Source organism: Epinephelus fuscoguttatus, linkage group LG8 (assembly GCF_011397635.1).
Source record: "Epinephelus fuscoguttatus linkage group LG8, E.fuscoguttatus.final_Chr_v1".
NCBI classification, from domain to species: Eukaryota; Metazoa; Chordata; class Actinopteri; order Perciformes; family Serranidae; genus Epinephelus; species Epinephelus fuscoguttatus.
The window spans coordinates 31,698,788-31,712,680 of NC_064759.1; the positions used below are offsets into that span (position 1 = coordinate 31,698,788).

General features: G+C 41.4%; 1 protein-coding gene across 1 annotated transcript in view; it reads left to right on the plus strand.

Moving 5' to 3' along the window:
- The window catches only part of LOC125892570 (zinc fingers and homeoboxes protein 1-like), a 16,169-nt gene extending 2,721 nt beyond the window's left edge, over positions 1–13,448 (plus strand). The window contains exons 2-8 of the mRNA XM_049582578.1: positions 23–357; positions 462–925; positions 1,259–1,468; positions 1,665–1,880; positions 3,130–3,294; positions 3,577–4,800; positions 6,190–13,448. Of these exons, the coding sequence (XP_049438535.1) occupies positions 150–357; positions 462–925; positions 1,259–1,468; positions 1,665–1,880; positions 3,130–3,294; positions 3,577–4,800; positions 6,190–6,471 (2,769 nt within the window). The 5' untranslated portion in view covers positions 23–149 and the 3' untranslated portion in view covers positions 6,472–13,448. The remainder of the gene's footprint in view (positions 1–22; positions 358–461; positions 926–1,258; positions 1,469–1,664; positions 1,881–3,129; positions 3,295–3,576; positions 4,801–6,189) is intronic.
- Positions 13,449–13,893: the final 445 nt, after the last annotated feature.

The following is a 13,893-nucleotide window of genomic DNA, read 5'->3' on the forward strand; positions in this document are numbered from 1 at the left end:
TTTGTGATGTTTCCTTCACCAGAAATAAATAATCCAAGGATTCATGTCGCATGTGAGCAAAACCACCTGACCAAAGACATGTGAGCCTCAACCCTTCTGTCCCAGATCTTCTTCACCCTGAGTAAAAGTAGGCAGAATTTGCTTTGACGATGTCGAGCCGCCGGAAATCGACCACACCTTGCATGGTGCTGCCCTCTGATGTAGTGGAACAGGAAGAGGTAGAAGAGAAAACAGAAAAGGCAAAGGAGGAAGAGGCGGAGGAGGAGGAGGGGAAGATAAAGGAGGGAGCAGAGGAGGGGCCGACTGCAGAGGAGCTGAGTCAGGCAGTAGTGGTTGTCCCCACCCCTCCAGATACAGGTGAGATTCTTTTTGGCCCATTCTCCCGTGTGTATATGGCAATGGTTCACTGTTAGTCTGAAATATCCACAACTGTGTTAATAAATGTATTACTGTTATCATAGATGAGCCCAGTATCTCTGCTGTAGAGGACAGTGAAGTCCTTGCCCCCTCACTCAAACGTAGTGCTACAAACCCTCCAGAGGATCTGAGCAGTGAACAGCCAAACCAGGAGCAACAGTGTGATACACCCGAGGAGGGAGGAGCAGACCCTGCCGCGGTGGCTGCCATTTCCCTCAGCAAGACCCCCATTATGAGGATGAAGACCAAATCTGAACCCAAGAGGATCGCCGTGTCCCTGAAATCAGCAGATGAGGCGGTGGAAGGTTTCGGCGTTGGTGGCGAGGGAGAAGTGGGAGGAGAGCAGGAACCCATCGAAGCTCCTCTTGGGCCGATGACGCCTGTGGAGATGCTGCTACACGACTCCATGAAGCTCGGGGGAGGCGGCTTGCTGGTTAACCAGTCCTCAGATCAGCAGAGGAAATCATCAACTTTAAACCCCACAGTTCTGCCTGCTGGACTGGCACAGGTACAGAGTCTTGATTGTACAAGGGTATAGTAAAGTCACTGCAGTAGCGTGGGTGTGACAATACTCTGTTTACTCCTATCTGTGAAAGAGTAATGCATGTTTTCTGCACTTAAAAACATTTGGTAGGCTTTGTATAATGGGTGGCTGCAATGCTAGAAATCCTCAACAGAGAGGTTAGATGTCAACAGCAGCCCTGCAGTTGATAGATATCCAATGCCTTGTTCAGAGACTGCAGCTTGCCGAGCAGATCTTGAGCAGTGTCTCCTCTTTGCCACTGTATAGCATTATCAGTCAAGACCTTTCTCATCTCCTACCTCTCTGTCTTTATTTTAGGTGCTTTCTGCTTTCCAGGCCCAGCAGAATGCAGCAGCAGCAGCAGCTCAGCCTCAGCTGTTGATTCCCCTCAGTAGTATCCCCTCCTACAGTGCAGCTATGGACACCAACCCCCTGCTGGGTAGCACATACAAGAAGTTTCCTTACCCCTCCATGGCTGAGATTAGCAGCTTGGCAGCACAGACACAGTTCACAGAGGAGCAGATCAAGGTAGATGAAAGTTGGATGGTGTTTTGGGTAGATTATAGCATATGACACATAAAACAGACACAAACAAGCTCCTAACTCTGTGTATTGTATTGAGTAAGAAGCCACATCAAATCTTGATTTAGAATATAAGTCTGAAGTTTACTGAATATTGCCTTTTTGTAAATGGTGGAGTCAAATTAACTTGCTCTACACCCAGGTGTGGTTCTCAGCCCAGCGGCTGAAGCACGGTGTGAGCTGGACTCCAGAGGAAGTGGAGGAGGCCCGGAGGAAACAGTTTAACGGCACGGTGCACACTGTGCCTCAGACCATCACTGTCATACCTGCTCATCAGCTCTCGGCAGCTGCCAATGGCCTGCAGTCTATTCTTCAGACCTGCCAAATAGTGGGCCAGCCCGGCTTGGTGTTCACACAGGTAGGTAAGGAAAGAAAACATGCCATATCTAGCAGGACTCAGCTTTGATCTGCCTTGTCTTGAACCCAGTCATCTGAAGACTGGTATAGCTCTGACATGCTTTGGTTTGATTGACATTGACCTAAATCGCCTCCTTTGGTTTGATTAAACGTTGCTTTAGCTGGTCTTAATTGATGTGACTCAACTAAAAATCCGCTTGACACAGCTTCATTTTAAGTGGCTTTGGCTGGAGACATTATGTTTTTTTTGAGTCGTCCAATTTCTTCAAATTTTGGCACAAATATCCGGTTGGACTCAAGGACAACCTGGTCACAGGTCAGAGGTCATGTTTACTGTGACCTCATGTGTCTCATTCTTGTGAATGTAGTACTTCAAGACTGAGGAAATTTCTTCAAATTTGGCACAAACATGCACTTGGATTCAAGGAGGAACAGATTAGACTTTGGTTGTCAATGGTCAAGGTCACTGTGACCTCACAAAACATGTTTTGGGCCATAATGCAAGAATTCATGTGCTAATTATGACACAACTTCAAAAAGAAATGTCTAATAGAATAAAATAATGAAGTGATTAGGAGAATATGATGTGATTTTTCTAAACATTATTCAAAGCCATACCTCAGAAACATAAGGGGAGACATTTGGTCAGACACTGAAATGGTGACTTTAATCTTGGGTGTCCACCTTGAAACTTTGCTGAGTGTGTAGATCCTCTGTGCTGTGTGAAGTATAAATGTTTTAGAAGTTTTAGTTTCTTTGCAGCAACATCCATATTTGCAGTTTTGTCTACTGTCAGCGATACATATGAGTCCAGATAGACATGGATGCAAACTGTAACTGCAACTTGACTGGTTTATGGAGGTACACAACTGAGAGGTGGTAATTCTAGTTTAATTTAACTTGAAACAAGTTGGTTGACTTGGATTGTATTAACAACTTTAGATTGGACATGGACATGAGTTTGACTTTTCCTAATTGAACCAGATTAAATAGGCAGTTATGCCTTTAGAGTTGTAATAGGGCTGGCCAATATAAACTATACACTGTAAATAGTTTGCTCTGACTTGTATTTCACAAATTACAAGAAGTGTAAATCCAGTTACATACCTAAAAACCAGTTTAGGCTGTTTAAGCTCTGTCTATACAGTTAAGTATTATTAATTATGGCTACAGTCACTTCAAACTGCACACACACCCCTGTTTGTCTCATCCTCACATTCTGTGTGTCACTATTTTATGATTCTGTGTAGGTCGGCCCAGGGGGGCACCTTCCAGTGACCAGTCCCATCACTCTGACAGTGGCAGGGCTGCCCAGCCAGTCCCAGAGCTCCAGCAGAGTTTCCTGCCAGCCCACCCCAACAAACAGTGAGCTGAAACGGGCTACCACTGTCCAGCCTCCCTCTCTTTCTCCACAGGTGGGGACAGCACGTACTGTTGCCTTTCAGGAAAATACTTTTTGCTCGTGTGCTGTCAACAAGCAAGTTTCTGATTTTTTTTTTTTTTTTTACCTCAGTCAGGGCACAAGATATGGTGTCTCTGTCAGTTTTATGTAATGTATGTGTTAACTCAAAAAAGTTGCACACAACTCATCTGTAGACATATTGTCTTTCTGTCAGCAGGTATTTGGTACCTCTGTATACAGAATAACACTGTAGAAACCCTTATTTAACATATACATCTCCCTTTCCTTTTCTAAGGAGAACTCAGCCCTCAGTGCTGACACATTCAGTTTGCGGCCGAAGAAGTCCAAAGAGCAGCTGGCAGAGCTGAAAGCCAGCTACCTGAAAAACCACTTTGTCACTGATGCAGAAATCGCCCGGCTGATGAAGCTCACCAACCTCACAAAGGGAGAGATCAAGAAATGGTTCAGTGACACCAGGTACAATCAGCGCAACTCCAAAAACAGCCATGTCATTGTTTTCCACGACGGAGGGGGCAGAGGAAGTGGCAGCTGTGGTAGTACTGCAAGCACCGCCATTGTTATTGACTCAAGTGATGAGACCCCCACATCTCCCCATCCTCCGCGCACTCCTCCTGTGAAGGAAAAGGAGACACGGACCAAAACATGGAATACGTTCCCAGATTTTACCCTGCAGAAGTTTAAGGAGAAGACTCCAGAGCAGCTGGTGGTGCTGGAGGAAAGTTTCGAGAAGAGCAGCACCCCATCAGATGAAGAACTGAGCCGCCTGAGGACAGAGACTAAACTGACGCGGAGGGAGATTGATGCCTGGTTCACTGAGAGAAGAAAAATGCCATCTGTCAGTACTTCCTCCCCGGATTCTTCAGAGGGAGGAAAGATGGAGACAGAGGGAGCAAAAGTAGGAGAAGGAGCAGGACCCAGCTCTTCCTCTCCTACTGCCTCCACATCTCGTAAAGGTAGTCAAACTCCTCCAGGCGGTCGCAGTAAGCAGCTGCCAAGCAGCAGCAACAAAGACATGAAAGATAAGAGTAAAAAGACTCCGGAGCAGCTCCATATTCTGAAAAGTGCCTTTGTGCGGACCCAGTGGCCCACACCAGAGGAGTACGACCAGCTGTCAGAGGAGAGCGGCCTCCCTCGGTCCTACATCGTCAGCTGGTTCGGGGACTCTCGGTACTCGTGGAAGAACAGTAACTTAAAATGGTTCTTTCAGTACCAAAGTGGCAATGTGGAAGGGCCAAATGTCGGAGGAAGCAATAAAATGGGAAGCAGCGGTGGTGGCGGTCGAAAAAGACGTGGTCGAAATCGTGGTTGGGGGCGGTCTCGAACCAGAAAGCAGCCAAGAAGGTCTGCCTCCTCCAGTGCAGATGTGGATAGATTTCCCCCATCGAAGAAATTCAAGAGTGGGAGGGAGATTCTGAAGGAGTACTACATGAAGTACCGTTTTCTCAATGAGCAGGACCTGGATGAGCTCGTCGCTAAGACCAACATGAGCTACGAACAGGTAATGATATGCTTTTCTGTTTGGATGTGAGAAGACTTAGGTATGTATCATTGTGTCCTGTATCCTGTCATTGTACCCCTTCATATGTTCTGTTTCCGTTTCATCTATAGTGTGTATTTTGTTTGCCAGTTGCTCACACTGTATGGTCAAATCAAGTGACATTTATTCATGTAGTCCATAATCACAAATTTGCCTCAAAGGTAGTCATTAGTAGTAGTTAGTTCTTATAGAGAAATGATGACACAATGACATTCCCAGTATATGACATGAATTTGGTTTACCGTGTGCTTAAGAGAAATGTCCGCCTGACAGTGCGGCTAAATCAGTCACAGTGTAAAACTTTCATCTCGGGCTGCACAATATGAGGAAAACATGCAGTAATGTTGAATATGGTGATAACAATATGACATGATAAATTAACAGATATTAAAGTGTACTTATTTCTGCCTTTGTATTGCTTTTATTATGCTGCAAATTAAAAATAAAAAATACAATTAAAAATTAAAAAAAAAAAAAAAAAAAAAACTATATTGTGTGGCCCTATGTTACCCCCCAGTAACATGAATTATAAAGAGCAACAAGCTAAAGGTTTGACTGATGTTCTGCACATTAAGCTTGTTTAATACTGGGATTTGTGTATTTTTTTAATGTACATAAAACATATTTTAATACATGTATATAGGATAGCCGACATGTGGAAGCTCTTAGTGGAATATGTATGTATAAACACTCTCAGAAAACACTTTTAAAATCTTAAATGAATGGTTATCAGGATACATGGCCCGTAACCAGGAAATACTGAGCTCATGAGAGCAAAGTCCTCCGGCAGAAATCCAACCAGCTGTGAAATGTTTTATCAACCAAACTTTTGAGTATTTGAAAATTGAGTTTATACAGCCATTCATTATATTTATGTAGATGTTATCTTCCTGCACTGTGGGCTAAAGGTCACATCAAAGTTTTCTCTGAACTGCCAAGTATGTAATTCAGGTGGAGAATACTAAATACTGTTTATTTTGAATTGATCGTTTATTCTTTTTTTGTGTCTGACACAGACAAATGTTAAAATGTTTAGTCCAAAAACATTATCAGAATTAGCCATAAATATCTATAAAGTGACATGTGTCTAGTTTTGCAGTGCAGACTCATCTTCTTGTAAATGAAACACAGCAGTTAACAGGCACTATGAAGATCAAAATTGTAAAAGAAAGAACCAAAAACAAACACTTTGACTCACTTTATTAACGCCTCAGTCCAAAGTCTGTCATCACATAAAATTTATATGAATTCCTAGAGATATCACAGAGGACATGACTCTGTTGTCTGTGATAGTAGCTACAGCCCTGCTGTCATCACACAGTTAACACCTTTCTCTTTCTCTATCAAAAGGTGAGGGAGTGGTTCGCCGAGGTCCAGCGACGTTTGGACATGGGGGCAGATCCCTTCATGGAGGCGACTGGAGGAAGGACAGATGGAGATGAAGCAGGAGAGGGAGGGGTTATGCAAGGAGAGGCGTCGATGGCCACGGAGGAACAGAGCGGCACAGGAGCGGGAGACGAGGACGATGACGATGAAGGAGATGAGGAGGACGACGGCGATGATACGGACGACAGTGAGGTTTGGGAGCCGTCACGTAGCGTCAGGAAATCCTTGTCGGTCTCTGAAGACTAATGATTGTGGAGAGCACGGTGAAACATTACAGAATGTTACAAGAGAGATGGTGGTATGGTAGATGCTGGAAGACAGTTAGCTAAACCATGTCCTTTTGCCACTGATTTGCATCATGTGCTCATTCGCAATATGAATTCACTGTATTTAAATATTTCTGACATCACGTCTACGTGAAACTAACACATGGACTCTTAGCTTTAGCTCACTCTCTCAATACTTATCGTATTCACTGTAAGTAATTTGTAACAATTCAAAAAAGAATCATGTGAAAGAAGCAAACTTCGATAAAGCCTAAAAAACAAATGTTTTGTCTAAAAGAATACCATAAAGTGCAATCTTCAAGCTGAAGATGATGAAACCTGTTGAGATGAAATAGGTACCTTAAAAGATGGTGTATCCAGACACATTGATACATTTGATTGCACCTGATAAATACTGTGAGATTTATTATCGCCCCTTGTTAAATTTGCACTCCTTGCTTGCTCAAATGGAGCCAGGGAGGGAGATTTATTTAGTTATGCTGCATTTCTTTGGAGCCTGTTTTGTGCACAGCAGGCCTAAATTCAAACTTCAGTCTCCAGTGTTATGAATGTTCCATCCCTGGTCCCAAACTAACAGCACACACACACACACACATACACACACACACATAAAAAAAGACTCATATGTGTGTTTACAAAGGTGCTTAAAATTGTATCACAACTAGATGTCACTGCTGAGCAATGTCTCCAGTGAAACAGCATACATCTACTTGTGGAACTGCTTGATTTTACATGTTACAGTATCTTTTCTTTCTAGCACCTGTGAAGATCATTGCAAGGACCGGATGTGAATCAGCAGGTTGTTTGAGCTGATCGATAATGACACTGAAAGTCGGGTGTTTTATCTCCCAAAGATAAACGCCTCAAACGATACGAGACAAAGCACCTTACTGCTGAACGAATGCCAATGCCGTGATGCTTTTAAAACACAGGATGTCTACTCAAGTCTTCCCTTTATAGCAGCTTGTTCTTTCATTAGTATTAATAGTAGATAGATTTTTTTTAGCTGAACACATACAGATCTGATGGAAAAACGCCACAGTGTGTGTTTGGTATGCACTGCTAGTAATGTTTTTAAAGTAATTTTTCACCTTTTGATAGAACACATCCTGTGCTAAGGGTGATTCAGACAGTAGGCTGTTGTTCCAAAGTTGAATGTGTTGTCTCCCAAGCAGTGAGCTGCAGTTTACAAGGCACCATATGTGAACAAAATAATGGCCACTGTGAGGCAGACATTTGGGTCCACCGAAATAACAATAGAACTGATATAGTTTGCTGCAGTGTTTTGCTGAGAATGAACTCGAGGTGGGTTTCTGATGGGTACAATTGATGGTCTGAACTGGGGAATGCAGCATTGCAAAGTTTTTCCCAAACCATGTAAATGTAAGCACCAGCTGCAGCCCTGTTGTAAATTAAAGTAAGTCAATCCATGAGTTGTCACCTTGACTGCAATCACCACCAAATCACCAACACCTTGCCTTTAGGTTTGGGCTCATCTGCTCATGTCAAAAACAAGGCCTGTGAATCTTTTTGGGTCTTGACCCGTACTTTAAGAAATACTGTTAAAATGGAAACAGACACCCCCTCCCATCATATCTTAGTGGTATTATCTTTGGCACCACTGTCACAAAACCAGTCATGCCTTGATGGTAACCCCAGATTCGCAAAAATCTGAAACATGACATTTTATGTTACATGTTTCAAGTCATTCTAACCTAAACCATCATCTTTCCCTAACCCTAATCAAGTGCTTTTGTGCCTAAACTTAACCAGACCTTAACCACAGCATTGACACGCCATAAAACAGTGAGATAACAATATACTGCAGCTGCTCACGAGAATTTCACAAATCTAGGGTTACCATTTAGCCATGACCCGCGAAGACATCCAGATTGCTTTCTGTTTTCCTCAGAGCCTAGTGAAAGGGCGCCTTTTCTTTTGCCTGGTAGAGTTTCCACAGTTACTTCGGCTGCTTCGTGGTCTGCCATTTCCACTAAACTAACTAGTAGATAGTAAGTGCATAGAACTTATACTGATACTCTTTGATAACTGGGGATAGCTACCAATAGCTAGAACAGGAAAACATAAGCGCCATCCTCTTCCTGTTTCGGTAGTGCAATGGTTGATGCACTTCCTTTGTGCCGTAAATGGAGCCTTCATTTTCCCTGGAGATGGTGCCGGGTGGCAGACATAGCTGCATAGTGACAGCAAGGCTTCAGTGGAACTAGGGCTAGGCAGTTTATCAATATTATATTAATACATTATATCAAAGGCTGCATTACAATAAAGTGATGTAATTTTATGAACTTTTAGCTATTCTATTGCCCCATTAGTCATTACTGGTGATTATCAAAAAGACACCAGTCGTACCAGATGTATTTGGTCAAAAACATCCTGATATTTGATTTGCTTCATATCGCCCAGCGCTGATAGGGAACCCATCTAAACACTGATGCTATCATTATTCTATAGCATACATTGTGCAATCAACATTTACTCCTCAATGATACGTTAAAACAAATTGTCTATTTCCACTTTAAACAGTATTTCAAATAATAATCTGACTCCAGTCTGCACTGAAGAGATAAACATGAAGCACCTAAACTAAACTTTTAAAAAATGCACTTTGTCCACTTGTGTACACGGTGGACTAAATCCTGATTTGGCACCTTAATCTCTTATTATACCATAAAATGGCTCTGAGAGACCAAATCTGTTTTGTATGACTACAAACTGAACCAGTATTTTGCCTTTTTTTATCCTCTGTGTGCTGTCAGGAGGAGGAATCAATTTATCCACTTTTCTAACAATATGTGTTGTTTCATAGTTGGATGTGTGTAAGGCTCAAAAACCCAGTAGAACAATCACCCATTGCTTTCTTCCGCTAAATTGCACAATTTGAGCCCCATTTTTAAGCTTTTGTCCTTTTGAAAATGCACGTGTTATATTTGTTGTCATGTTTTGTATTGTTGCTTTAAACTATGGGAATTTCTCCCATCTCTCCTTCTATGCGCCCACATATGCCCCCGTCTGACTCTTACCCCTCTCCTCCAGTTCACTTTTGTAAAATGAATGCCTAGACTCATGATGTGCACTTCCCAAGACATGTTTCTGTAAATGTTAGCAGTGTCCTGTCGGTTCTCTGTCTCAATTAATTGCCTACAACATCTGACAGACAGCTAGACAGGGCTATAGGGACATCTTCAGAAGACTGAAATTGTCGGAAAAATTAAAACAGACATTCTTGGAAAATTCACTTTCTCTTGTGGAAGGAATTGTTGTGAAGAAGCAGCACAGCATTCCCTCTGTGGTGGGAAGTCTACCAAATAACGCTCCTCTTTCTAACTGTTTTCCTCACGCTTTACCGCATTGAATCGACAGGACAATAGTCCCACAACTGTCTCGACCACGGTTCTTCACAAATAGGGGAGAGACTCTGATGAAGCTTTGCAGATAAACCTATGTGCCTACGTGGCTCGTACGCTTGTTTGAACAGAATTTCACCGACTCTCGACAGATGACGATAAGAGAGAATTTGCTTTGGAAATCACACTGTTGAGTGATTCGTAAGGAAGGCTTGTTCAAACTAAGTTGTGATGCATGACCGAGCTCTGCTTTCTGCCGATGCTAAAAGATGCCTAGATACTCTGAAGTTGACTTTGGAAACTTCTGTTGTAAGTCCTTAAACGGATACCTTGGTGTTCCGAATTTTAATGTATTTTTTTTCACCAGGCACTTGTCACACTACACGTTGGCACCTTTAGCTGTCCGAAAAGCAATTTAATGAGTAACCTTGAAAGCAATGTTGTCTGCTAGCTGTAAGATAGCTACGATAGCTTTTTTTTTTTTATAGCGAAGGAGAGCTTGATACATTTTTGCGTAATGTGACAAGTGCTTGGTCATGAAAAACAACAAATTCAAAATGTTAAGGTATACCTTTTGTCTAATACTGCATGCAATAATCAAGACGAACAACTGCTCATTTTGTACATACAATATTTTGGGCTGGTATACTTGGCACAGTAGAAGCCAAATCTGGGATTAATTCTTTGTGTAGCAGTAATAATACCAGTTCATTTCCAAGTTGACTGCAACCATGGGCACATTTTTGGCTCATTGCTCTAAACTGTTATCACAACAATTGCAGTTATTCTACGGCAAATCTTTTGTGCCCTTTTGATGAATCCTGGTACTGCGCCCACTTCTTCCTACACCTGCTACAAACTGGCTGTCCACAGTTAGCTTGTTTTAGTCCACAGGTTAGGCTTAATCCTGCCTCCAGGTATCCAGCCCACAGTCTTTTACAGTGTGCTCTGTCTTTACTATAGTCTGTCTGTTTTGAATGGTTTTATATGTTTCTATCTATGAAAACTCTGTCTTTACAACTCTTTCCAGACATCAGTGGATTGCTTGTTAACAAGACAGACTCATACGATATGTACAATAGAGTAGTGTTTTTTGAAATAGAAACAGTTTTAGAGTTCAGCCAGTGTTGCCCAAGTGGCTTTTTGGTACTTTGTTGCAAAAAATATGAAATCAGAACTCAATAGAGGAAGACATGCACTTAGTTGAAGGAATTGCTAAAATAATGTCCTGGTTGCAAGGTAAAAAAGTTTTTTTTTTTTTTTTTTTTTTTTGGTGCTGATAATGTGTCCAGATTTGAGGCTTTACAACTAAATTGTTGTATAAAGGTGCATTAAATTATTTAAAATCAACAAAGCTGCTTAAAGGGGCACTCCACAGATTTTAAGCATGAAGTTAACTCATTATGAGGAGTACAACTCAGCTTAAAAAATGACGGTTGTGTAATGTCTTCTGTGGCTCAAAATAACCCCAACAATGTCACAGTGATGTCATTAGGGTCATCTCCGACTTGAAGGTGCAGTGTGTGGGATTCGGCAGGATCTAAAGCAGAAACAGAATATTACATTCATAATTATGTTTTCATCAGTGTTTAATACAAGAAACAAAGCATTGTGTTTTCAGCTTAGCATAGAGTGAGCCATTTATATATCTACGTGGGGACATGGCCTTTCTTAATATTTAGACATGCCGTTGTCACTCACCCAATAAAAACATAAGGACTTTTATTTGACAAAATTAAAGACATTTTCACCGTAAATTGATGCAGAAAAAGTGTAAATTCGTGTATATAAATTCACCAGAGAGCAAGAAATTAATAGTTTGAAGCTCAAAATATTCTTGTGGAGGACCCCAAAAATCTCTCGTTTCACGTGTTCCTCCCCAGTGTGAACTGAAACCTGCACCCTTGCTACATAGGGAGTGTGTCCTCCTCTATGAAGCCTCCCATTTTTGGCTCGGAAAGGACAAACCAAACTGGCTCTAGAAAGGGGCCTTTCCCATTTTTATGTTAAGTGAAGGCCATTAGGCGTTCCACATGCTTGGAAATGGAGAGGAGAGGTTGCAGTCTGCAACCTCACCACTAGATGGCACTACATCCTCCACACTGGTGCTTTAAAATTTGAACTGTGAACCTGCACTAAAAAATGGAGGTGTGGGGTTTGGGAAAAAGTGGGCATTATTGCAGCTTGGCCTAACTATAGACTTAAAGTCAGGATGTTTAAGCCTCTGCTGCACACATTTTGACCATCTCTTTTTATCTGTTTCTTATGAGCCCCCCAATGGCAGTAAGAAATTGCTGGAGTACCCCTTTAATGATCTTCTGTCTGTTAGAAAGTAGAAACAGAACCAGCCTGATCTACTACAATATAACTGTCTGAAAAACCTTCATTTTTAAATATTATGTATAGCGTGTCTTCTCCCTGAGTTGTGGTTTTATATCCAACAGTCATCATGTATCCCAGTTAACCTTGTGCAGTAGAGCTAAGAGCTAACATTGTGATCTGAGTAGTTTACCTGATGTCCTATTGTGCACATGTCATGTCTGTATCCTTCTCGCTATACTTCTCGCTATAGTCCTCACTCGTTTTCTGTATTTAGACAGATAGATGGTTGAATGTTTCTTACAGCAATCAGAGATTCAAATGTTTTCACTCTACAGCAGCCAGCTTTTTTGGCAAAAAAAACACCTTGTCACAGTTGTAATATACTGTATGTATAAATGTTTTTTAAGCTCATTGACAGTGGAATTTTCGCCTTCTGTTTTTCTGATCTAATTTTTTCCTGTTGGCAGTTTAACCACAAGTTATGGCTTCGAACAAGCGTGCTTTGCTCTTAACCGTAAAATGAAGAGTTTTCTTTGTTCCCTGCTTCAATACAACTCATGCTTCAGCACCTGTTTTACTGAGTGATGACAGTGATCTCTCAGCTATGGTATTAAGTTACAGTTGGTTCCGTAGACACAAATACCATGGCATATAATGGTCTAACTATATTCTCTGCTTTAATAAATGGGTAGGTGTTAATTTAAAGACAAGTATTTGCAGTGCCATTTGGTCCCTCACACCCAGGTTTTAAAAAATAAGCTATGATTTCAGTCCTGTAAAAATCCACCTTGGTCTGACACACCTGACTGACAATCAGAGGGGATTGTGGGAATGAAACTGATTTACTTGAGGTTGGACTTTCTGCAAAGGATGTTAATGTTGACCTAAAACCCAAAACAGTTCAAACTGGTGTTATTCTGTGTCTACGGAACTGACGTTTCCATCTACACTAAGTTATTCTCACACTGCCTGTACATCTGAAATGAGTATCTGTCATAAACTCTGATTAAACGTGGTATGTGTGTGCGTTCGCCTCTGCAGGCTTGCTTTAGAGAGCTAACACTTCCCTTTCCACAGTTCTTGCAATCTTCAGCTTGTAGCTACCAGCTGTGAAGCAGACAACTTGTGCAATGTTTATTTAAAATCCCAGCTGTTGTTGAGGCTCTGGCTTGATTTCTAGCTTGATTTAGAAAAGATTTATATTTTATACTTGTTTGAGGACAAAACCCAATAAATTTTGATCAAAAGATGTGCGCTCATGAGCAACATTTTGCATGTTTTGCTTTGAATATATGTGAAATGAAGCAGTCTGGAATAAATGCAGATTCAGAGTGGAAAGTAGTGCATAGTGTCCCATTGAAACAATCACTATTCACATTTGTTTCATTGAGGTTTAACTCTTCATCACTGTAGCTACTGTAGTCATGTGATGAATTTATTGTTGCTGTTGAGGGTATTAACAGTGTTTTAACTGAACCATCAGATCGTATTTTCTAAGAGTCCATCACAAGTTGAAAGTTCTTTGAAATATAATGCTTAACTTATAATCAAATTTCTTTCACAGTAAGCCTACAGATAACAGTACTTTACCCAGAAGCAGTGGGGACAGATTTGTATATGTTTGTACTAAACACAAAACATTATGTTTTTAAGCAAATGTCAGGGAGATGCAGACATACTTACAGCTGTAGGAA